General features: G+C 36.4%; 1 protein-coding gene across 5 annotated transcripts in view; it reads left to right on the top strand.

Annotated features, from left to right (window-relative positions):
* Positions 1 to 26,330, top strand: part of MLLT10 (MLLT10 histone lysine methyltransferase DOT1L cofactor) — a 114,020-nt gene that overhangs the window by 23,375 nt on the left and 64,315 nt on the right. For 4 of the 5 annotated variants that reach the window (XM_085227284.1, XM_085227285.1, XM_085227287.1 and 1 more), the window contains 5 exons: positions 5,507 to 5,616; positions 10,322 to 10,425; positions 12,880 to 12,973; positions 15,010 to 15,105; positions 25,443 to 25,538. In XM_085227284.1, coding sequence (XP_085083410.1) covers positions 5,507 to 5,616; positions 10,322 to 10,425; positions 12,880 to 12,973; positions 15,010 to 15,105; positions 25,443 to 25,538 — 500 coding nt within the window. The remainder of the gene's footprint in view (positions 1 to 5,506; positions 5,617 to 10,321; positions 10,426 to 12,879; positions 12,974 to 15,009; positions 15,106 to 25,442; positions 25,539 to 26,330) is intronic. The other variant, XM_085227286.1, reaches the window with a different exon arrangement.

Here is a 26,330-nt window from a genome sequence, read left to right as displayed (position 1 = left end):
GGAGCAGCTAAGAGCTGAATGCACATTTGTTGGGTTTCTTCACACTGTGTGAAAATGATTCACACTGCTGAAACTTGCATGGGTCTTGGAAACAATGCAATTGCGTTTCATAGCATGCAGTCTGCATGACATCCATGATGTGGTTTATTGCGAAGAGATCGTATGTGCTGAGGATTGTGAAGAGTTGACCGTATTTAGCTGCAAATTCGATGTAATTCATTTGTTAATAGTGATGGGACATTGCATGGTTCTAATCAGGGTGATTGCCAGAAACTTTAAAAATAAGCTTTGAATATGTAAGTAATTCATTGTAATGTTCTGGCTGCTTAATGTGTTGTGGGGGAAAAGGATCTTCTCTGTACCTGGACCCTGTGAAACTATTTACAGAAACATTAGGAAGTCTGTGGTCACTGTCTGCAATTATAGAAATTCTGTATTTTGTTTTTTTTTTTTTACTGAAAGTAAGAATGTAGGATTGAGCTGAAACTTTAATGAACTTTTGTCTTTGAATATACTTATACACGAAAGCCTGCGCTACATTTGGTAGTAGTGTTCATTTAGGGCATCATTGTGGTTTAAAATATATAACTGAATATGAAAGGTTTTGAAAATGAGGAAAAACTGTGGTATATGTGGGAATTCCTTATTGATTGCTGTCTTATGTGTAAGAATGCTACTGAAAGAGCAATTAAGCTGTTTGTAGCAATATCTGTTCTCTGTATGCGGCTTAGGAGTTGGGCAAAGTGTAAAAACGCGTTTAATACATTAAAAAAAGTTCACTTGTTCCTTTTTTTTTTTTTCTTTTTTTTTCTTTTTTTTCCAAGCACGCTGTTCGTTGGATATATTTTTTGGATGTTTAAATAGTTCTCTTACAGTAATCTTTGTCTGCGTTTCTCTCTGAGCCGAAGAGGCTTCAGCTTGGTGTGCGAGTTGTTGCTTTGAAATCTGATTCCACTGGCTGATGAGGAATGCTGTGTAACAGCATTCTTTGTGTCGACTTTTCACCAAGGCTTCTTTCATGCAGCTGCTTGGGAAAAGGCCAGCTAACAATGCAGTGGTTTTATGTCATCCTTCAGGCCCTCCTCCCATCCCCCGGGTCAGCGTTGGGATCCCCCAAGTCTATAAAAACACCACATGCCAGCTTTTCTTACTCTTAGCGTTATTGGTGTCAGCATCTCTCACTGCCGCGTTTGCTGTTCTGATGCGTTTTCATGGTATTAATGTTTAAGAATATGGATGGTATAATGTTATATATTTAGGCTTATGCATTTTGCTAGAAATGTTTACATAAAAATGTTCAGGTCCTTTTGCAGAGATTTGCAAGATTTAGCATATGTATTTTTTACTAGAAAAGGCAGTAATATCATCTAAGCAAAACAAAAATATTTTACTAACAAATACACAGATTACCATATAATCTGTTAATATTACCATAAAAAATTAAATGTTTACTAATTATTTTACTGGTAAATGCAATGTAAGGAACTACACTGGGAACCTGGAAAAAAATTAGAGAAAGCTTTAGATAAATATTTATGACATTTTTTCCTTTTGTTGTATAAAATGTCTTTAGAGAGGAGTAAGAGACTCATTAATGCCATAGCATGCAAGATAAGATGATTAAAGCTGTTGGCTTACTTAGTGGACCAGTGGGATGTAAGCTGGAGCTGCTTCAGAAACAAACTGTTATGCTGCCAAACGAAGAACCAATGAGAATTTTTCATATGTACTTATTCTTTAATTGAAGAGCAAGTATTGGTAAATGCAGATTTAGGTGAAATTCTGTAGTAAAGCTCTGTGGAATGGAGCCTTTTCTTCACAGATAACCGGTTTATTACTGTTATTTTTAGTAGAAATTGTCACTTGATTCAGCGTACTGGTGACGAGGTTGGCTGTCAGCTGCTGGGGGAGGGATCTCCAGCAGTTAGTGTGGGCACCTTTTTTCTTCTATCTTTTCAAGGAGTGGATCAAACAGTGTAGTGAATAATACCGTGTTAGCCCTAGCAATCTCTAAAACAGTGTTTGCGAGGTTAAGGAAACTGCAGTATCTTAAGCAGCCTCATCTTTTCTGCAAGTTTTGCTACCTTTGTGGGAAAGGAATAGAGGTATATGGAATGCTTTAATGAGGCATTTGGACTAAGGGTTCAGAATAGTACTTAATCTTTCCCCGTAGCATATAGTAACAATTCTGGTCTTATGCACGTCTTCTCTGGCTTCACCTTTCAGGGTGGGATAGGGCTGAGTTTTGGGATCAGCCAGCAGATGTGCTGGCGGCAGAACCTGGGGTGCAGTTCCCAGACCTCTGCAGAAAGGAGAGGACTGTGCTTTTCCTGTGCCGGCTTGTTTTTTCACCTGTGGTTTTGTTTATGGTAAACATAAAACCTTAGCATGCCTTTCATCAGCTTGCTGATGTGACCGCAAGGTAAATTTCTGTCTTGCCCCAGGGTTAGTAATGAAATGAGTACAATTTTATCTGCCTCAGTATATGGCAAGTTGTGCTGCAGAGAGAGGGAGGTGGGACTTTACCTTCCAGTGACAGCTCACAGTTGATATGGATTGAGGTGTGTCTGTAAGCTACATCCCAGAGTGACCCTAATAAGAAAACTAGTGTTTCAACAAAGAAGGCTTTTTCTGTGCTAAAAAATGGTGTTCATTTTGGTTAGGAGTGAGTTAAAGTTACAGATGGCATAAAATTCCTTAGTGAAATACAATGGACTCTTTAGGAACTTTCACAGAATGCATAAGCAAATCTTATTCAGAGGTCAGACTGGAGTTAGGAGATGGTGATGACATCACAGAGCTGTTTTGGGACCAGGCTGCCACTGCAGCTGGACTTCTCTGTGACTTCATGGTTCTGGCTGCTACTGCTCTGCTGTGCTCCTTTGGCATCGATTGTCCAGAGTCTGTTCTGCAGTTGTTAGCACTCAGCCTTCTCTGTATTTGAGTGGTAGGGTGGATTATTACTGTAAAAGTCTTTGGTTGTTATTGTAGGATTCTGTGTTGGCAACAGCTTTTATTAACTAGTGATGAAATAGTTACCTGTTTGCTGTCGTTGGGATGACAGACTGTTTTTAGTTAAGGCACTGGAACTCAAGATCTGTTATTCTGAACGTTAATGAATATTACATACTTAAATATTTTGAATATGCAGTGTTAGAAAGCTTTCACTGAGGTGAAAATTAAGCATCTGAAATCAGAACCTCAGCAAAAGATTTGTAAAATGAGGATGGATTCTGAGCTTGCAGTTAAGCATTTTACATGCCAGGACAAAACCTAAAATTGACAAAACTCAGTAGTGAGCTTTTCTGACAGATACTTAAAGAAAAAATGTTGGCAGTGGGGCTCAAGTAAAAAGCTTTCATAAGATGTATTTTAATTTTGAAGGCTTTTTGGCATTAATTTTCAATTCTTGCTGTTTGAAATTACTGTTTTTGTCATTATTGTTACTGAAGTAGATCTTGGACTTGTTTTTAAATGCGGAAAAGTGTGAGCTGTCACACTTGTTCCCTTTGGGTGTCCTTGGTTTCATGCTTTGGAATAGTCTTGAGTAATCTTTTGGTGTTCAGGAAAAAGATGATGGTTGTTTACCTCCTATACTGTTTTCCATTACCATTTTGTCTTTCTGTGGTGAAGCTGAATACTCTTGGCCACCCTTAACTGATAAATTTTGTGGAGGGGTCTATAGACCTTGCAAAGTTCTCCGGTGATGGAGATTGCACAGCCTCTTCAGGAAACCAGTCCTTAACAACACTCAAGAGGGAAGAATTTCTTCCCCATGCTTTCACGGGAAGGAACTCCTGAATGTGCTGGTTTTGGTTCTTCTAGATGAGCTGGTTGTTGCTTTCTGATACTTCAGTTTTTCTTAACCAGTGAAGCCTTGGACAAAGTAACATTTAAGTAGCTTGGTGCATGGAGTCCCAGTGGGAGGTCATGCAGGATTAGGCATTTGTGGCTTGTAGATGATGATAAAGATGCTGCAACCATCCCTATGATTTAATTTTTTACTGGACAAGTTGTCATTTTTTGCGAAGGCCAGATTGTGAGGATCTGAAGAAGATAACTGGAAACAGGTGGAGAAGGTCCCTGGTCTTAGTTCCTTGAGCAGTTTTTAATCTCTTTTCGAAGAAGTTTATCAGTGCTGATGTATGTTGTTTGTTTTGCTATATAGATACTGTCTGTCACTTTTCTGTGGGTTTAATGGGTTATTAGATTAATACTTTTTCAGGGGAAGAGATTTAAAGAGAAATATTCACCTTCAACACCACGTTAATGTTTGCTTATCTGTCTAGTAAAATGGCTGTGGCTCAGGGCAGTGTGCAAGTCTTAGGAAAGTCCTTATAAACACTAATTCCCTGAAGATATGTCAAACAGAGAACATACAATCTGAGGTTTTCATAGGTGTTTTGTGTTTTTTTTTTTTCTCCCAGTCAGTCTTTTAGTGATTGTTTTAAAATGATCTGTAGAAATTTTTTTTTAGAAGTGGCTTAAAATGGCACTTCATTTTCTTTACTCTTCTACTAGTCGAATACTTGTTCCTTGTGTTAAGAATTTATGAATATGATGATGAAGCAGCACAGCTGCTTCTGATGCTGGGTTAGATTTTGCTGAATTTAGCCAAGCATAGAATACGGACAGTTTTCTTACACTTGTGGCAAAGTAGCCTCTACTGGAACAAGCTTGCAACTCTCAGAATCATGGCATGGAAGGAAAGCTTGAAATCAGTGGTTTTCTTTCTGGAGAGTTTTCTTCCCTCCACCCCCCTCTACACACCATTCCTAATGCTATTTTAGGAGCTTTTATTTCTTTAAGTGTTGCTAAAGTACGATGTGGTAAGTAACTGAGCCCCAGGTCAGTGACTTAGGACAGGACTGGATGTAGGAGTTGATCTAGTTAGGATAAGTAAGTTGTCTAAATCTTTAAAACTAGGAAAATAAAAAAAAGTTGTAGGTATGTGTGTTTTTGGTTTGTTTTTTTTGTGTGTGTGTGCGTATATTTATGTGTGTGTGTGCGCGTGATGTGAGATTTCTTGCTTTGGAGAGAATAGATGAGTCTAGTCAATTCAGAATGGTTTTGTTTAAATAAAAACTGTACACAGAAGGTCTTACATGAAAGTAACGCTTGCATGAATACTTTCTTCATACCCTATTTTTCTTTTGTGGGAATTTGCATAGTTTTTAAGTGTTTTCTATGGTAATCCAGGTAAGTTAAAGAAAGAAACTGCTTTTCCACTTGTGTTTGTGTGAATCATTGCTATCTGCAGTTCATGAAGTACTATTTTTAGGAATTCTCCACACAATAAACTTAAAATATTTTACAGCTCCTCTTAACTTTGGGTAATATAAAATGAAATGTAAACGTGATTTAAGTCATTTATGTCTGCAATGTTTTAAACAGTTAAAATAGTTAATGGAGAAGAGTGCTGTAAGAGGTTCTTTGTACAGTAATTGAAATGTCCTTTGAGCTTCTAGAAAACGTTAAAATTAAATACAATTGTAACTTTTTGTAGGTTGGGCTCATGTGGTTTGTGCTCTGTACATTCCCGAGGTGCAGTTTGCGAATGTCGCTACAATGGAACCTATTGTGTTGCAGTCTGTTCCTCATGATCGTTACAATAAGGTACAATTGTGTGTCTTTTTATCTGTATGTAATGTATTTATTTGAAAACTTGTGAGCTTTAAATAATCTAAAACTACAGTTTTTTAAATGCAGTTTAGATGAAATTTATCAATAGCTACTGTAATGTTGTATGTTTTCTTCCATGTATCAATGATAAGTTCAAGAATTAAGAAAGCTGTGTTGTTCAATTAAGCTGCAAAGTTATCTGCAATGTCTCATTATTCTTATACAGAGTAGGGACTGTTTTGTTAATTAAAAATATTGCAATCTTTGAATAATGGTTTATTTTGAAAGCAATGTGAAACATTTCCCATATGTAAGAATATTATTACACCTTATTTGAAATGTTAATATTAATTACCACTTAGTCCTACTGTTTTAATTATTAATAAGAACTTCATAAACAAGAACAGCAGTACCAATATATTAAGGCTAAATCTTGCAGACTTTTGCTTTTGTAAACAGTGTTTTCTTTAGCAGGATTAGTTGCCTATAGAAGAAATAGAATAACTGCTCCTAAATAAGGGTCAGTGAGATGGAATCTTTTTTGAAGTGTGGCAAGACTTTATTAAAAAAAAGTTGTTAATATTTTCTACTAATAGCTTATTTTTTCTACTTGGTCTTCCACTTGCACTGCCTTTTCCCCATGATACCTAACTACTCCCTCCTTTGTATTTTTGTGTTTTCCCTTTTGTAGGCAGTGAACTCAATTTATGAGTAGTTTTATTAACACATTTTTGTGCAGTTCCTTTTAATTCTAGTTTCTTTCTATTACTTTATTCCATGATGGTTTGTGGACATAGGAGCAAAAGAAGAACACACTTTATGATGTAAAAAAAAAAAAAAAAAAAAAAAAAAAAAAAAAAAAAAAAAAAGTCATTTCCTACAGGGAAACTAGTCCATCTCATGTTGTTTCTCTAACCTCTCTTTTTTTTTTCCCAGCTTATGTCTCTGCTTTTTTTCTTTTTTCCTCTCACAGAAAGATTCAAATTATACTCTATTCTTTTTCCTTTCTTTCTAGTCTTTTTTCCTGTTCAGTATGTTGGTCTTTTCCTTATCTGTCTCGTTTACTAATATTGCTGTTCCATAGGTTTTTCCCTTCCTACTTACCAGTGTATGAAAAGAGTCAAACTGTAGGTCTTTCTCATTCATACTACCTGAGTATCTGTATCAACTTTTGACTGTAAACTTCCTTCTGTATTGGCAAGAAAATGCAATAGTGAGAGTAAGTGCAGAACCAATAGATGTTTTGTGCTTGGACATAAAGCAGTATTTTTTTTTCTCTGCTCAACTTTGGGCCAATAGAATATCTCTTTTCTCCTTTTCCCCCATCAGTAGTCATAGTGTTTCTTTTTTTAATTTGTAATGGTTCTTCCTTAATGTACTTAAAACATTTCATTGAATATTAATAGCGTACAGACAGTGTAGAGTTCCTGTTGTCAAATTTTTAATTTTCTGCTTCTTTGTTGGTGTTCAGGTTGGGGACAGTTTTCTAAGTTAGCTGTCAGTCTAAAACTACTTTAATACAGGCCAATATAATACATTAGAAAATGTATTAACTTACCAGAAATCGCAAATTTGGGGTCACAGTTCCAGTCAGTTTGATTCTGCTTGTCAACTTAGGTTGGAAAAGAATGATTTCTAGAAAGATTTGATTTGTTGCTAAGTCCTGACTAATTTTGTGTATGCAGCTGTGTATGTCTGGAAGTAGTCTTCCATATGGAATTGGGATAAGATGTAGTTCAGCAAAAATTATCATAAGGAAGAATTCATACTAAAGTCTTTAAAAGAAAGAAAAACTTCCTTGGAATTCTGCCAGGAGATACTACTTGATTCACATAGGATTCTTTTATGTAGTTGTTTCCTTATTTTCTGTTGTAAAATACGTAATAATATGCAGTAATGTAATCTTGGGTACAAGAAGGAACAAAGTTGACGCCGGACCATGAGCTTATGGCCACTCATTCTGTGGAGTTTACCTGCTCCTTGGATAAAAGCCATCATGTTACAGTGTAAACCTACTGAGTGACCTGATGAATGAGTTAATACGAAAGCTGCTTTTACGTAGTTGCTTCCAAAAAAGAAATGGACTAGAAATCACTTTCCTATTGAATAGATGTTTGTTATTTCTTGGCTGTTTGTGCATGTATAATCTCTTACTTGTTTTATGGAGAGATTTATCTGTCTTTCTCAGGTACATTTGAAGCCTGTGGTAATTGAATATAATTATTGCTTTTAAGAGCCTCTTCAGAGTTGATTTTAAACAATAAGTGCGTTTGGAGTTTCTTGATCCACCTAGCAGTAAAGACAGCTATTAAAATTTTATTTCATTATTTGCTGCAATAATAAGAAACTTATGTACAAATTCTAAGTTCAATTCTGTAAATGGGCAATACTCTTAGGTAGCTTTTACGAGTAGAATAAACTGCTTCTCAGATTACTTTTTTTTTTTTTTTTTTTTGCAAGGCATTCCTCGCCTTTTTTTGCAAAGGAGCTTTACAGTTTTGAATCTTCGAAGGAAAATTACTGACAGACAACTCAAGGCAGCTTTGCAAAATGTCTCTAGATATTTGTGTTGGGTAGGCAGTCCGCAGTGTTGTGTTTAAACTTGTTTGTAATGTATCCAATCAGTCTTTTTTTTTCTTCCCCCCCCCCCCCCCCAATCATTTTACTGTTAGTCAGTTTAAGGGGTCCTGAATGCAGCATACACTGCCAAAGAACAGGACCTACATCCTTATTAAATGGAACGTTTACACCACTTCTGAACTTCGGTGAGGAAAACTTTTTAGGCAAAACTTCAAAACAGAATGGGAGCTGGAGCTGGAGCTGTATGGAATCTATTGAACTCTGCTTACAGAGCTACCTTATGTTGAGACTTAGAAATAGTTATTCAGATGCAGTTGATAGATTATGACCTAGTTTGTTAATAAAATCTTCACATGTTGGGTCATGGTATGGAAATCTAAAAAGTGACCAGTCTCTGACCCTGGCAAATGGCCCAGTGAGTAGTGAGTGTGTGGTACCTGGCACAGCAGGAGCAAGGCAAAGATTCATGTCCCCATTCCCCAACCTTCAAGTGTTAGGAGATAGGGTATGGTTTTGGGTTATGTTAGCTACTGCTCTTAGTACTCTTCAGGAGACTAGAGAAAACCATGCCAAATAATTCATCTACCTCAGAGTCTTGCACAATAACAAAAATGCTTTAGTTGGCTGACTTCTCGTGTTAAGTATTGAAGATGGATAACTATTCAAGGCAGTTCTGATTCCAGAATTTCACTCATTTTCACTTCTTTTGTAAAGAACATAAATTTTGCCTTATTTCCTTTTTCATTCTCAATTTCAGTGATGTTTTGGGACATTTTTCTTAAACACTGGGTAGTAGACATCAGTTTATGTTCTTTTCATTTATTTATTATCCTGCTCTCTTTCCCTGCCTTTCTGGAGGAGGTTGCAATGCAGTTGGGACAAATCAGTTACACCTAGGATCTTACAATGGAATACCTATGGATAGCAGTGTACCGTTGATATTTGTCCCTTTGATAAGATTCTGTCTTATTTAAGAGGAGGAACTTGATTGTATTGATGCTGGATTCATTAAGAATGAACTGATAAACAGTTAAATTTTACGTGGGCTGTAGTTTGCAACTGATGATACAAATGTGATGTGATAGATTTTTCTAGATGACATTTTGGTTATTAAAGGAGTTGCGGAAGAAGATGTACTTTTGACTTATGCTTCTCACTGAAATGCTAGTGAGAGTTTGTAGTGATGTCTAGCGTAATAGTGAGCTTCCATACAAGTATCCCTGTTCATCAGCTACATATAAAATAATGATAGATAGTGATAGATATTGCATTCTTTTTATCTTGATTTTTTTCTCCCCCACATTTTGTTGAAAATGTTTCTAAAATCTTATAAACTGCCATTGTATCCCAGTAAGGCAAATTTATGAGAGAAATTCTGTGAAAAGATTTTCAGAGAATAGAAACTCATTCTCACTTTAGCATGTTTTTAAGCTTGAAATAGGTTTAGTGTATTAATTTAAACTTTATTTACAGAGAGTTCTTACTCGATTACTTTCTAAGATGCTTATGAAGCTGTCTGAAATTAAAGCAGAACTCTGTTAAACACAGTATTTAATTGAAGGTAACTGAATGTCATATGAATATTGAAGCATGCTGTGAGACTTCTGAAAATTGTTTACACAAATGTGCAAGTAAAATTTTAAGCTTGCAGCTTTTCTGTTGGTGGTTTGTGTAGATATATGCATATATACCTTATGGTACCCACTACTGGTAGGCACTCAGTCTGGTTTGATGTTTCTGAATGTCATAGCTACAAGTACTGTTAAATGACTGTCAAAATGATTGCAGCTTAAAAAGACATAAATGCAAACTTAAAAGCCAGGAAAATCCTAAAGCCTAATGCTATTAGCCTTTGGTTGTTTAACCATTTTGGCTGATTGAGTAGCAGTATAGAATTTAAATAAATTAGTATTTGTACTGGTTTAGCACTGATGAAGTGTTATACAGATCCAAAGTGTCTACCAGATAATCTTCTTTTGCAAACAAGTGTAATTGGACTTCTTTATAAAGGAGTTATTACATAAGGTTAGATGTACAATCCAACACTTCTCACCTTAGAATTTCTTGTGACACATAACTTATTTGTTTGCTTTTCATCATATTATTTTCTCTTTGATAGACATGCTATATCTGTGATGAACAAGGCAGAGAAAGTAAAGCAGCCACAGGTGCATGCATGACATGTAATAAACACGGATGTCGACAAGCTTTTCATGTAACATGGTAGGTATATTTTATTATTGCACATATCTGAAAGAATTTTCCAGAGAGTCAACTCTATACTATAAAATGAATAAATACTTCGTTGAGAATATTTTAGGGTGAAGAAATACAGTGAAGTGGTTTGTGTAGAAATACTTAATTTTGTTAGAGTTTACTGATTATATGGCAGTGGTATCATATACATTGCTGGGAACTGTAGAAGTAGTCTGATAATACTCCTTCGTGTTGTGTTAAGTGCCCTGTGCTTATCTGAGTAAGGTTTAGTGTTTCTTGTCCTATCCTCTTTTTTTAGATGTTTTATAGGATACAGGAATGGGAAGGAATGTGAATTGTTGACCTGGTGATTTGATGTTATCTTTTGATAAATCAGTAGGAAAAAGTGTTGAAACACACATTAAAAATGCAGTAAAGTGACTACTTCTGGTTTTCAAATATTTGGAGTAGTTCACCTCACTAGCATTATGTAAATGGTACACATCTTTCATCTGTAGCCGCTGGAGAAAAAACAGCCATGTCTGCCTGATTCATTCCACTTTAAGCTATTGTGGTTGGCAAGCATTCAGGAGATGGTTGTCTCACTTTATGGGTTTCTAAAAGAGACTGTATTAGATGACAACAAATGTCAGCAAGTAAGATGAGGCAAAGGGATTTCCACGCACAATTTCTGGGGCATATTTACTCTTTCAAATTCAGCTGAAGCTTTTTTGTAATAGCAGATTTACACAGATTATCTAGGTATGTTAGCTGTAGATGTACTCATCAGGTTTGTGAGTTCCCCATTGTGCTCCATCGTTTCTGTGCAGAAGCTCAGTCTAAGAAAAGGTATTTGCACACCTACTTAAAAGTATTTTCTTCAGTGTAATCAAGTGCTACTTTGAATGTTTTGTTCAGATTAAGTACTGATTTCTTTGCAAGTCTGCACATTCTCACTTGCAGAGGTGGGGGCTTCTCTGTTGTTGCATGGTTTTTGTCTTTTTTTTTTCTTTTTTTTTTTTCCCCTCCTTCGGTACTTAGTTATCTGGAGGGATGTTGAAGTCTTACTTCTTCATAACCATCTAATTTTCCATTGAATGTAATCAAGTTTGGTTTTATGGTGAAAACAGACTTTGTTCCTGAAAACTTGCGTACCACTTTGAGAAATTGCTTGTGGACATGGAAAAAAAAGTATGCATCCAATTGTTTGAAAGAGGAGTCCTATTCATCTGTTGTCTCTTTGTTCCAAAATCTTGTTATCGACGAGTGTAAAAAGAACTTGGGAATCACATTCAATTTAAAAATATATACCTTTTGTTATCTTGCCAGTTCTTACGATTTTTGTTTCATTGTGAACAGATATGTACCAAAAATGATCTCTAACCAGAGAGTTCTGTATTGATGTTGTATTGAGGATATTGAGAGGCTTCTGTAATATTTATGAAATGGAAGGAAAATGTGAAAACTACAGAAAACAGAGATCCAGATCAAGCTGTGTCAGTTCTGTGTTAACAAAACTAATGTCTGAAAAAGAAAGAGCTGGAGTCCATCTGTTTTTGTATGACAAGCTTAGAATGACAGATCTTTGCTTATAGCTGGCATCTGCTGTAGGTGTGCATGTATTTAGTAGATGGTATTTCTGGATTGCACAAGAATGTAATTCTATATAAATGAGGGGAAAGTGATTTTTAAAAACAATGAAAATAAACTGCCCTGTATGTTGTTCTTTCATTTACATACTTCCTTGCATCACTTTGTCTGTAACATTGCATTATTATGCTAATGAAAATGATGAGGAAAATGAAACCGAATATTTGGTTTTTCAATATCTAAGTTGGTTTTGATACAGAAAATAAATCAACTTTACTAATGGTGAAAAGCAAATTTGATTTGAAAAATGTAGTTGAATAAGATAATATTAGCCCAGACAAAGTGACACTGTAAGTCATTTTCTTCTTTTAAAAGAAATTAACCTGCCACAATCTTTTAAACCCATGAAATATATTAGATTTATTATGTCATTGAAGTTCTATTTAAAAAAAAAAAAAAGTAATTTTCTTGGCAGAGAGGGAAGGATATATGCAACTTCAGAAGAATTTCTTCTTTGAATCCACACTATAGTTTTGTTTAAAAACAAAGCAAAATCCAACCTATTCTTTCTGTACATAATTTTGACTTCAGTTTGAGCTAATGATCATCAGCAACTGCTTTGTTTATTTGTGAAAGTAACTCAAATTTTTCAAGCTATACATTTGTTCGAATGGTTTGTAGATCTAGGAGAAAGTCATCGGCTGTAGGTAACCACAGGTTTTTCCACTGAGTTGCCAGAGGTGGATTAAGTGCTGGCATGCTGTTCGAAGTCACTTGTGTGGAAATCTCCTCTAATTAAATACAAATTCAAGCATCCATATGTTATCAACTGTGTGATTTTGGTGCAAGTTTGTATTTGCTTGTTATGAATATTGTTTGGTTTGTTTCTAGTGCACAGTTTGCAGGACTTCTTTGTGAAGAAGAAGGCAATGGTGCAGATAATGTCCAATATTGTGGCTACTGTAAATACCATTTTAGTAAGCTGGTAAGTAATGGTTAAATTCTGTACATTACTGATACTAATTTTTTTTTCACTCTGAATTGCTTCTAACACTAGGAATTATATTTTCATGTGGCTCAGAAGGTAGATTTTTTTGTAGCTTTTGATTCTAGATAAAAATGTTGTTTATTTTCTAAATGTGTATTTTTTCCCTCTGGCAGAAATAAATATGCATCTAGTTTTTATTTGTATTTTTTTTCAATTAGTAGTTGAAAATACTTTTTCCTTGCTATCCTGTATATTGGACTGTAAAGAAGGCTTCCATTTCTTTCTCCATCTGTCGTTCTGTTTTGCTGTTGTTCCTTCTGCTCTGTCTTCTCTGTATAGCCAGTGGATTTCCTACTCATTAGTTCCCTTAAACAGAATCTCAAGAACACGGCTTGGGGTTTGATGTTTTTTAAAAAAACAAAAACTTTGAAACTTCTCAGTTACTTCAGCAGCTTTTTGTGTCAGGCTTCTCAAGCTTTCCCTTTAACATCCATTTGGCTGTTCCAGATCTATGTGTACATGTGCAGACTTAAAGAATTAGAATCATTTGAGTTGGAAGGGACCCTTAAAGGCTGTCTAGTCCAACTCCCTTGTGGTGAACAAGGGCACCTACAGCTAGATCAGGTGCTCAGAGCCCTGACTGGTCTGAACTTGAGTGTCTCCTAGGACAGGGCTTCTGCCTCGTCTCTGGGCAAGCTGACTTAAACGGTTTAGTGATATTTTAAAAACATTATTTACAAACATTGACATATGAAAATTAAAATATATGGACTGAAATTCATATGTTGCTGTAAATATGGTGAAACTTGTAGGTTACTTGTTCTCTGCGGAAAAGCTGAATATTTTGGAGACTTACTCATGTTGCAGTGAAGTAAAAACAGGGCCAGTGAACCCTTTTAGGTTTCTAGAATATAAGCTCAGGGAGATTAGCTCTGTGAATATTGATGAATTTCATAATGAAGATAAGTCAGGGTCTTCTAGACTTGAATTAATCTTTTTTTTTTTTTTTTTTTTTAATTTAAATCTTGAGCTAAGTATATGAAAATAACAGAAGTTAGGCATTACTTAGCAGTGAAGGCAAGCTCTATACTTTTATGCATTTGATTTTAACATGCCAGTGCAACCGTGTTTGAGAACGTTTCAAATAGTTGTACAAAGTAATAGTAAAGACCCAGCATCACATTTGACGTGATAGCTTGCCATTGCAAATGGTAAGAACAGTAAAGACTGGAAAGATCATGCTAGTGTTCTAATTTCTTTAGAGCTATTGGGACTGCTGTTGCCTGATAAATACAGGTATTTGTTATCTATTACTGAAAATGATGGATGTTGTATAACTACTGAAAATGTAAGTTGGAAAAGCACTGACTTGAAGTTGTTTATACAAGTCAGTTATGAGCTACCTCAATTATGAGCTACCTCAGTTATAACACTTTTTGGGCACTGGCTAGCATAAATATATGTCACTTCAGAATGGGCTCTTGAACATAATGGAAATCCATGAAAAAAATTATGTACTGCTTTATGACATGATTGATGCAACCTGTATCCTATTTAGAAAAAAACCCACAATTTTAAAGAAAATATAATAGAGAGGTCACTTGACCAATAAATGGTGAAGCCTTAAAGCAGTTGCCTCACATTGCATTTTAGGCATGTAACAGTGTTAGTGATGCAACTTCTCCATTTGAGCAGCATCTTCTCTGTTTTATGTTATGAAAACTTGAAAAAATTTGTCTATCATCTTTTAACCTTTAGAAGATAATATATTTTTCTTTGGTAAAAAAAACAAAAAAAAAAAACAAAAAAAACATTTTGTCTGGGAGGTATGAAAATCAGAGAATGGATAGACATTTTCTGGATGTACGTTCAGTAGTCTTGTTAATTTTACTAGTGTTAGTTATTTGTCAAGCTTTCAGAAACTGAAGTTTTTTCTTCAAGTACTAAGGCATTTTATCAGTGAAGTGCTTTCTATTTTTTGTTTATTCAAATGATTCCTTTTGTATATCCATAAATATGTTTTCTCTTTTTAGAAAAAGAGCAAACGGGGATCTAATAGGTCATATGATCAAAGTTTAAGTGATTCTTCCTCTCACTCTCAGGATAAACATCATGAGAAGGAGAAAAAAGTAAGTGGATTTGTCGTTGCTAATTACGTGGCACATCTGCTTAATAGTGGAACTTTCTGATAAATATTTACCTTAACTTTTGCTGAAAAGCATGAAGGAAATCTTGTTCCTTAAGCACTGGATAACACAGGTGATGAGCTAGAGGTTCTAGGTCCAGTCAAGAAGCATCTTCAGGTGTGCTTGTACGCATGCCTTTCTTTTTCTGTTTTCTGAAACATGTCTGTTGGGAAGGCTGTTTTCATGCAGCTTCATTTGCCTTAGTTCTTCTATTAGAGATTTTTCTTTTTTGTATAGTTGTTCTGATCAGGAGGGAAATAATAAAGGGAGTAGATTATTCAATAAATGTCTGAGTAATCAACATCTAGTTCATGTTTGTCTGTTGCATGTTTTTCCCTATCAAGGATCTTATATCTCTTCTTGACACATTTTAATGGTACTGGTGATTAGATCCACCGTGGTGGCAGAATACCTTGTAATTCTGGGATTACCTTGTAAAGCTGGGATTTTTCCAATGAAGGTACAAAAGTAGCAAACCAATTGCTAACTTTGTCATTCGTGAATTCTTGTAAGAATTTAATTTCATATATTTTTAAAAATGAATTTTAAATTTATGGTGATTATTTTACATTTCTAGTGCTGAGAATTAATAGTTGTCTGTGGGAAATTTGTTATCTAAATAGAACACAAAGAACAAACAGTGACACAGCAATACAAATTATCTTTGAATCTTTTTTCAAGCCTCCTTTCTGAGATTACATGCAGAACTGCTCACCTGCATTCTTCCTATACAGCTAACTTAATAGACTTTTCTGTGAGTATGGGTGGACTGAATTTTGTATTTCTCAAAAGCATACAAATTGAGAAAAACAAAATATGTACTGAACAAAGTATGTATTACCGGGAGGAGCTGTATTTATAGTGACATTTAATAACAAATATCTGTCTTCAGGGCATTAGTCTCCTTAACATTGGATTTGTTTTCAAGCTTATTTCCACTCCGGATGGTGTTGATTTTCATTGTTCCAGGACTACCTTTTTAAAAAGATGTCTTTATGTCTGGTTAATAGTAGTGGTAAATAGTTCTGTTGTCATCTGGCGCTGAAGGAGTATGTGCACTGTGGTGTAGTAGTACCTCTGAATCACAATTTGACTGAAAATAATGAAAGTATAGATTCTTGGCATTTTTTTCTTAGCAATATGAGCATAGAAGGAAACAATTTTGAATGACTACAGAATTACTTCCAGGTTAAGACTTTGCTAGTCTACTAGCTTTACTTTTTCTTTAGTTTGCTTAATCTTCCTCTGTTATTGTATTGCAGATCATGCTTTTTAAAAGTACGTATATGGATTTTTACTCAAATTGACAAAACCTTGAAGTTAAGTTTGAAGAAACTTTGAGTTGTTTCATGTGTCTGACCAGAACAAAAAAAAGTGACTTTGACTGGAGATGTATTTCAGGCCATAATATCTGTGAAATAGTTTGAGAACACGATGTATCTTCGGTTTGTTCTGCTAACTGCTGGGCTTCTCTTGCGCTGAGTTCTTGACATTGTTAATGTTGTGTTTTGCCATTGCAATTCCTGACCTTTTTCTGTAGCTATGATAAGTTTGCAATGGATAGGATTTTAAAAGTTTTTCTACTATTCATGAACTGAAACACAGTTCTTCAGAAGATTGCATGACCTGTAATATCAGGTAAAGCAACACCGTGTCATAAAGTTACCTCTGGATTGATGTTTACAGGTTGTCAGAGCATGTTATAGCATTTTTACATAATCAAGTTTAATTTGCTTTGTATGTCGTATCATAAGATGCTGTTTAAAATTAAATTAATTGATAATATAAATCATTGCTTGGTAGAAAAGAGTTGCAGTTTTCAGAATTTGCAAATCACTTAAGTTTTCATGACTACAGGCTTTTGTTTTGGAGTTTTGTCTGACATACTTAATAAATATCCATGCTTTGCAAAATACTGGCCCATGGAACAAGTTTGGTATGAAGGCTGTAAAGATAAGCAGTAGCAGATATAGCTGCTTTAAAAACGAGTTTTTGATCACTTGAGAAAGGCAGAGGTTACAATCTAGTAATGAAATAGGAATCACCCCTTTCTGAGGATCAGGGTTTACCAAACACTCCAAAGGAGGTAATTCTGTTGCAGCTGCCAGCCCTTAAATGAGGTTAGAGAAGGGTGGACCCTGGATCCACCCCTTCCACTCATACACGTGAATTGCTTCCACCTGTGCTCCCAGGGCTGGTTATGTCCCTTCACCAGGTGCTCAATCACAGGTTCATGCTGTGACCTCACGGTTCTAGTACAGAGGCTCACAAAATTACTACCTCCATGAGATGACTTATTTTATTGTACTATATATATTATACACTATGTCTTGGAGGAGAAGGGTAATTATTTGGGGTGATTTTTCTTATTTTGTCCTCTGCAAATCCATTTGGAATCTTGATTATTCTCATAGTAAATATTTGTATTTCTATTTCTATATAAATAATGAGTTTTAGGGAGGGTGTTTTTGTTCTTTCATCTTTGTACTTTGGAGATCTGGATAATCTGAACTTTGGGCAACCTTCCATTCAAAAAGACAGAAACTGTGAGCTGAAAATTGGATGTAGTTATTTTGTTCAGACCTGAAAAACTATCCCTCAGGAGTCAGTACTGGGACCAGTGCTGTTTAATATCTTCATCAGTGGAATTGAGTACATCCTCATTAAGTTTGCAGAATGACACTGAGCTGTTTGGAATGATTGACATGTATGGGGGATGAGATGCCATTCAGAGATATCTAGACAGGTTGAGCAGTGGGCACAGACGAACCTCATGAGGCAAACTCAAATGCAAGGTCTTGTGCCTGAGTGCAGCCCTCACTGTCAGTACAAGCTGAGGGATGAAAGGATGGAGCAGAGCCTGGCTGAAAAGTACTTGCAAGTACTGAAGTCATAGAATGGGTTGAAAAGGGCCACAATGATCATCAAGTTTCAACCAGCAATGTGTCCCTGCAGCCCAGAAGACCAACTGTGTCCTGGGTTGCAGCAAAAGAAGCATGATCAGCAGGTCAAGGGAGGTGATCCTGCCCCTCTACTCTGCACTGTGAGACCTTACCTGCAGTACTATGTGATGTGGAGTCCTCAGTACAGGAGAGATGTGGACCTGTTGGAGCACGTCCAGAGGAGGGCCACAAAAATGATCGCAGGAATGGAACACCTCCCCTGTGAGGACAGGCTGAGGGAGCTGGGGCTGTTCAGTCTGGAGAAAAAAAGGCTCTGGGAAGACCTGACAGTGACCTTTCAGTACCTACAGGGGGCTGTAAGAAAGAAGGGAACAGACTCTTTAGCAGGGTCTGCTGTGATAGGACAGGGGGGAATGGTTTCTAACTACAAGAGGAGAGATTTAGATTGGATATAAGGAAGAAGTTTTTTACAATAAGGGTAGTGAGGCATTGGCCCAGAGAGGTGGTGTATGCCCTGTCTGTGGAGATACCCAAGGTCAGGCTGAATGGGGCTCCCTGTTCATTGCAGGGGACTTGGGCTAAGTGATCTTTAAAGATCACTTTCACAGAATCACAGAATTGTAGGGGTTGGAAGGGACCTCTAGAGATCATCGAGACCAACCCCCCTGCCAAAGCAGGTTCCCTACACCAGGTCGCACAGGACCTTTGAACTCAGGCAGTTCTATGATTCTGACTAGTGAATACTTGCAGTAAGAATGGGTTGGTCTGAAAATATTGGTATGGATAGCTTGCAAATGAACATCGAGTTGAAAAGATTTGTTTTCCTTCAGAATAAACATTAGTCTCATTTGGGCACTGTGCTTACAAAATTAATGTGTAAAGATGTAACAATAAAAAACAACTAAAAAGCTTAGGTATAATTGAATTGTAATGAGCAATTTGAAACTACAGAATAAATAGCTTAGTTACTCTCTAACTACTATGGCACTAAAATTGCTTAGTTGTTATGGGGAGATGTTTTTTAGAAATGATTAGAGATGAGTCTGTGTACCTCTTAAGTGGGATTGGTAGTATCTTGCTTGAGGTTCCACTTTTATTCCTCTTTTTTCACTTCCCAAGTGTTTACTTCAAGGTTTTTGGGAAAAAAACTTGGGGAACAGGAGGCTGTGAAAGAACACCTTGTTCTGCTGATGTTGCTAGTAGCTTTGTCTTTGGAGAGAACTAAAGCAGGAATTTTGAACGTCTGAGATCAACCTGTGTGTCACGGAAATGTTTTGTACCATTCGTGGAAAATTCAGCAAGCTTACTGGCATTCTGTGTTTATTATTTTTACCAACTGGAATAACCAAAAGTCTATATCAGAAGTATTTGATATATGTGGGCCAGAACAGACAAATACAAAACTCTTTGCTACAGCGTGATAATAACCTCTGTAAACTATACAAGAAAAATTCCATGGCTAGCAAAATTTAGAAATTCTCTTAACAGTAAACTTTGTATTTTTTTTCTCTTTAAAGAAAAACAGTCTGTATCTGTTAAGGTTCAATGGTGCGGAGAGGGACTTGAGAGAAGACCATAGAGGAGCCTTAGCTGCTCTTTCATATTCCTTTGTGAAACTATTTCACTTTGGCTTTTGTAGTAAGTTCTTTCCACACTCATCAAAAGACTTTTTTGAGAAAGAAAGATCACATTGCTTTTCCAGATTGCCTCCCTACCCTGCAGGGATCAACTGAAATACTTTCAGTTAAAAATAACCATTATATACTTCTTATATTATTAAGTCTTCATATTTTATTCATTATTATGACATTATTTACTTCAGTTTCATCAATAGTTTTCTAACACTTTGAAGTAACAGCATTAATTGGACTGTCATGTGTTTTTTTTCTTCAATCTCAATGTGTTGTAGTATCCTTTGCTTGACTCCTTAGTGTTGGTACACATTATAAGATAGAGGAGAGTAACTTTTGAATAAACTCAGCAGAGAATCAACTGAAATTTGAAGTGACTTGCACAGTTCTTATTTGAGAAAATTATGCAGTGGATGTTGTTAGTAATTTGAAAAATGTTGTCTAAGTATTAAAAATAGGTCATGAAGTTTACTGCTTGATTTTGTTTCCATTTGAGCAACATATCTATCTGTGTTTGCATTCTGTAATAATAACTGTGAAAGATGTAGAAGTAAATGGTGCTTTAAGATACTCTTCTTATTTGCTTTGGATACTAGGTTACACTATGATTATTAGTAGTTCATGTTGACTTTGTTTGACTTGTCACTCTTTGACTTGTTTGACTTGCAACTGTTCCTAGAAGATATTCTTGGTACTTAATTTAAAAAAAAAAAACCAAGAAAATAAAAAATTGTATCTACATGCTGTTCACCAGACGCCACGTTTTGCAATTAGAGGTGAACTGCAGTGTTAAGCTTACTGAATCAGGAAAATGTAATTTCTCTCTTTTATTCGCCATTGCATTTGTGTATCTTTTGACATATATTTGATGGGTGTCTTTAAAGATACCTCGCAGACAGAGTAGCATTTCATAATATGTAACATATGTTTTAGATGCCTGTAGTTTTTTATAGGAATAAATGAAGGTGAACATAGACAATAAATAGAATAATAGGTAGCTTAGATTGGAAGGGACCTCAAACAACATCTGGTTCCAACCCCCTGCTATGGACAGGGTTGCTAACCAATAGATTTGGCTGCTCAGAGCCTTATCCAACCTGACCATGAAAGCCTGCGGGGGTGAGGCATCCAGAGCCACGTCATTGAGAAAGGTGCTCAAGAGCACTGGTCCCAGGACAGACCTCCGGGTGACGTCACTTGTGGCTGGCCTCCTTCTGAACATAGAGCTGTTGATCATAATACTCTGGCCGTGACCATGCAGCCAGTTCCTAATCCGCTGATGAGTACTGCTTTCAAATCTGTATTTCTCCAATTTAGAAATAAGAACGTGGTGCGGGACCATGTCAAAGGCCTTGCCTAAATCTAGGTAGATGACATCACTTGCCCTTCCTTTGTCCACTGATGCTGTTGCTCCATTTTAGAAGAATCCACACTGGTCAGTCACAATCTGCCCTTGATGAAATGTCTCAGATCATTTCCTCATCCTGCATGTGCTGTAACATATCTTCCAGGAGGATCTGCTTCATAATTTTCCTAGGCATAAATGTGATGTTCATAAGCTTGTAGCACCCCTGGTCTTAAATTTCTTTATCCCTTTCTTAAAAATGGGAGCAATGTTTCCATTTTTCCACTAACTGGGAACTTTGCCTGACAGCCATGACTGTCAGATATAGCGGAGAGTGGCTTGGCAACCACATCAGCTGGTTCTTTAGGACTCTGGGGTGCATTTGTCTGGCTCCATAGACTTGTACACATTCAGTCTTATGAGGCAGCCTCAGATATGCTCTGCTCTTATAGTGGGAGGGATTTCATTTCCCTGACCCCTGACTAGAGAGTCAGGGACATGGGAAGCTGGACTGGCAGTAAAGACCAAGGCAAAAAACTCAGTTACCTCAGCCTTCTCCACGTCTGTTGAAGCCTGTTCCTTCTTGTTTATCAGAGCGGGGACACTTTCCTTTGCCAATCTCTTCTCACCAATGTTTCTAAAGAAACCTGTTTTGTTATTTTTCATGTCCCTCATCATGCTCACTACCACCTGTACGTTGGCTTTCCTGATCCCACCTCTGCATGTCTGAGCAGTATCCATGTGTTCTTACGAGGCCACGCATCCTTGTTTCCATTGCCTGTATGTTTCCTTCTCCCTCAATTTGACCAGCAGTTCCTTCTTCAGCCATGCCAGTTTCCTGCCTCTTCTTTTTGATTTCTTGTGCTGGGGAATGGAGAACTCTTGTGTTCTCAGAAAAGTGTTCTTAAATAGTTGCCTTAATTCAGTTAATATTTTTTTGAGTTTATAAATTCCTGTTTTATAAAGTGAATAGAACTAAGTATCCACTGTTAAGCATTGACATGAAATTGTCTAAATAACAAGAGGATCACATGTACGTTTCTCCAAAAGTAATGACTCCTACTTATTTCCATGGAAACTACAATAGGTACAAAGAACCCAGTAATATTATTTGATAGAGCAAAGTCTCAACTATAAAACACTATTTTTCAGCACAATCACCACCATTAGTTGTGCATTTTTGCCAGTGGTGAACAAGAGCCTATGTGCTGTGTTCATAGAAGTCCTCATGGCCTCGCAGAACGTGTCTTGTCTTTCACATTGCTGTCATCACTGCTGAACTGCACCACCCACTGCCTTGTAGCCGCTTTTTGATCTCCATCCATGTTCACCAAGTGTCGATGGATGTCAGTGGGTGCCATTTTTCTACATGGAGGCATTCAGTTCCACCCCTTTTTTTCATGTGCACTTCCAGGACAGACACTGTTCCGTCATCCCGCCCCTCTGCTGCTATCTATCACATGGCAGCAGCATGTAATGGAATACTGGTTGGAAGGTTCAACCTCTACTGCCATATCACCAGCATTCATCTCTGACGTCGTGGGCCGACAAAATGAAACAAGAGACATTGCTTTTGGAGTGCTGCTCATACTTTATATCTTGAAAGAGGAGTAGTTCATTCTGTGTTTGTTATATGCTACTCTTTTATAAAAGGGAAGCTGTGGATTTTTTTCGCAGTTTTTCCTGACAGTTCTTGATTGCTAGTTAAAACTGTCATGATCACTGTATTGAAGTGAGCTTTTTGAGTCTTTTAAGTAATAGTGTTAAGGATTGGCAGTTAGTAGCAGGTTCCACGCTTAGGGATGAATATGTGTGTGCTTAAATAATGTTGTCAGTATGTTCTGCCTGATCTTGTAAACTACTTGTATATTTTCTTTTACTAGTGTGGCTTTAGTGCATTAAAACTGGTGTGGTTTATATTGTATAAAATAGTAGACAGATACCTTAATGAGGGCTGTTCTTGTCAAGACAAGATAAATTAGGGCTTGAATGCGAAGCGTGTGGACTATAGGCATCTTTCATTCTGGAATTGTTACGGCTATATTACTAAAAACTACTAGTCACAAATAAGAGCCAAACAGGTCTTGTGTTAAGGATTAGTAAGAAGTATGCACAGTTGTTTGTGAGGGACATGAGTTGTGACAGTGACAGCTATGGATTTTTAAGCTTCAATGATGAAAAGATGGTACAGAAAATCCATGAGTGACAAAAGAACTGTAAGAGTACTCTGATAAAAGGACATTATTATAAGTTGTAATTATTTGAGGGAGTAAAAAATAGTGTCTGAAAAATAACAGTGTAGACATTTGGCTGGTTTTGCTTGCAAGAATCACTAAGGGAATTAGATTTGAAAATATGTGCTAAAAACCTGGGACAACCACAGGCAGTGGAGGTCATGTTTTTTTGTGACAGAGGGAATACTCTGCCAGGCAGAGTCCTTGTTAAGAGTATTTTCTGCTTTTTTTCCTGTGTGAAGATTTGCTCTGCTGTCAGTCAGTTGATATCACTGCATTCTCTAGAATGATAGTTTCCAGTGGCTTTCAGGATGGGTGTCCTGGGAGCTACGGCTGATCGGAGAAGCAAATCTGATAAAAAGTGAAGCATCCACTGAGTTGCCATGAAGGACCAGCTGTTTATTTATTTATTTATTTTTTATGTAAGTGGGAAAGATCATTGGTTTGTGTGTCTTTTCAGACTGACTTGATTGAAAGTTTTGATATTTGTTAAATGTTGTGGCAATTCATGTCGCTTTGTTACTCCTTTTCTGGATCAAGAAGTGAATAATATTTTAGAACTCTTGCTATGCTATGTATGCATCTTTATGGTGAGATGAGTGCAACTGCAGGAAGTCAATTTATTGGCAGCTAAAGCTCTTCATCTCAGCAGGTTGTTGAAACATTTATTCTGATCTATGTAAAACCTGAGCATTCATTTCAAAGGTTTTCCTGCAAGTGAATTTTTCCCTACTTCTTTGATGTTAATTCCATCTGGAATCAATTCACGTTCAGAAATGGGATACCTGAATTTTTGTTAGAAAGGAAGAAACAAGAGGAAAAAACGGAGGCATGATTTGTTGGAGGAGGTAAAACCTAAAAGGAGGAGGAAATACAGAGCAAAGAACATCAAACCTTCTGTGGTCATTATCTTCATATATAAAGACCTTCGAGTGAGGTTCTCTTCCAGCAACTTCTGGTGACTCCTGACAGTGCCATCTGTGTGCACCTTGGTAACATGTCCTAGCAAACTTTGAGTTGATATTTTGGATCTAGAAGAGAGATTTGCTGTGATGCTAATGCTTTAGGGATTTAAAGCATGTTCTTTCCAGATTGTTCAGGTTGTTTATTTTATGTACCTGTGCATCACCTCCCTTATCTCCTATTTTGTATCCATCCCTCTTTCCTCCTTCTTGACGAATCCTTCTGTATTGAGAATGCTATCAAAGTTATTTCAGAATATAATTTGAAGTCTTCCTGGCTGTTATTTTGATCAGAACACTATATTTCATTGCCTTTCAGACAAAAATAATGGTAGAAGTAAAAGAAGAAAACTGAAATTGCAAAACATGTTCATTTAAATGTTTGCTAGTCTTTATTGATGTTGCTATGAAGTTTCATCTTGAAGAATTTTAAGATCATTGCCTCATTGTTCTGAAATTATACAAATTTCTTCTGGGTAGTTTGAATTTCCTATTAAAATGATAAAAATTAAATAATCTCATGCAGTGGCTTTGGTTTCCATTTCACAGCTTCATTCTCAAGGCTTGTTTAGGTTTCATTGAAATAGTTAAGTTTATCTGAATGTGTTCACTGATGATACAGAAAGCTGAGTAACTAGTGTTGATGAAAGGCTTTTGAATCAACTCTTTATTGTGCTTACAACAGATCTGATAACACAGGAATCTTGGTGTAGATGTTGTTCTCTTCCTGCTTGTGTGCTGGCAGTGCAGGATAGCACTTCTTGGATTGATAAATTTAAGAAGTTATTGAAAAGACTGTGCAGTGCAGTCGAATCCCTCTTTCCTTTTTCTTCCCCTAAATTTTTATTTTCCAGGTCAAAAAGCCTGAAACAAACAAACCCTACTCCAAAACAAAGTCCTCTGACCTAAACTTCCCTCAACAAGCTTATGTGAGGTGTTATAAACTTAAAATCCTACTTTGTGGCATACATTGTTGTAATTATGACACCTATATGCTGTGCTGTGAAAGGGCAAATTCCATATTTCTAATGACACATGGGAAGAAAACTTTCACATCTGTATATGGAGAAAAACAGAAAATGAAAAAAACCCAAACAACCCTAAACCCCCACAACAACAACAACAAATGGGGAAAAAAAAAAAAAAAAAAGAATTTGGGTACATTGAAGTTGAAGCTGAATTGTGTTTTCTTTTGTAACTTACAGAAATATAAAGAGAAAGATAAACACAAGCAAAAATATAAGAAGCAGTCGGAGTCCTCACCATCCTTGGTTCCATCTCTTACTGTAACTACAGAGAAAGTAAGTTAATGGTTTTTTTGTTTTTTTTTTTTTTTTACTCTTTTTCCACTTTAATTTCTTATGCTGACTCCTCATAATGTTTCCAGCATATACTACAAGAGCTTTAAAATGACAGTATAGCAGTCTTATTTTAGCATACTCTGTTGGTTCTGTGTTCTGTCATTCCTGTTAGCCTGCTGCAAATACCTAACTCAGAGGAAATGCACAGAAGTAAATTACAAAAACTATTCTGATTATGCTCTAAAAGAGTAACTTCTGTTATTTACCTCCTATCCCCTTTTCCCTCCCCCCACTAAAAATAAAAGACTCTAATGATGCTATTACAGAATAGCATAACAGAATTAAGAAAGAAGTTTTCTCACTTCAAAGTTAGGAAACATTAGTTCCACTCACATGGGAATATTTGACATCCAAGTCAGGGAGTCATACCTAAATTAACTAGCTATCAGTATGTGGAGTATTTTGTTCTTTAGGAAAGGTGCTGAAGCTTGTTCTAACTGCATGTAGTTTCTTTGAGGCGCAGTATTCAGGCGCAGTTTGTGTATGTGGTGACTGAGACTGTGTCAGGACAGTGTAAAACAATTCAAACACTGGCTTTCTCTAGTCCCCGTAATTCTTCTCTCAACCAATAAATGGTATAAACTACAAGCATCATCACCAAGAATGCAAGCTTTGTAGTATGTTTTGTGTATTTTTCTGTTCTTAGTAGTAGGAGGATTGACTTGAGGATGTATACCTGTTAAAATTGTTGCTTGTGACTCATGCTTCCGATATAGTCCTGTTTCTGGTTCC

The sequence above is a fragment of the Meleagris gallopavo genome, chromosome 6, assembly GCF_905368555.1.
Source record: "Meleagris gallopavo chromosome 6, MGAL_WU_HG_1.1, whole genome shotgun sequence".
Classification (NCBI taxonomy): Eukaryota; Metazoa; Chordata; class Aves; order Galliformes; family Phasianidae; genus Meleagris; species Meleagris gallopavo.
Note: the sequence above shows the minus strand (reverse complement) of the source record. Positions and strands in the feature narration are given on the sequence as shown.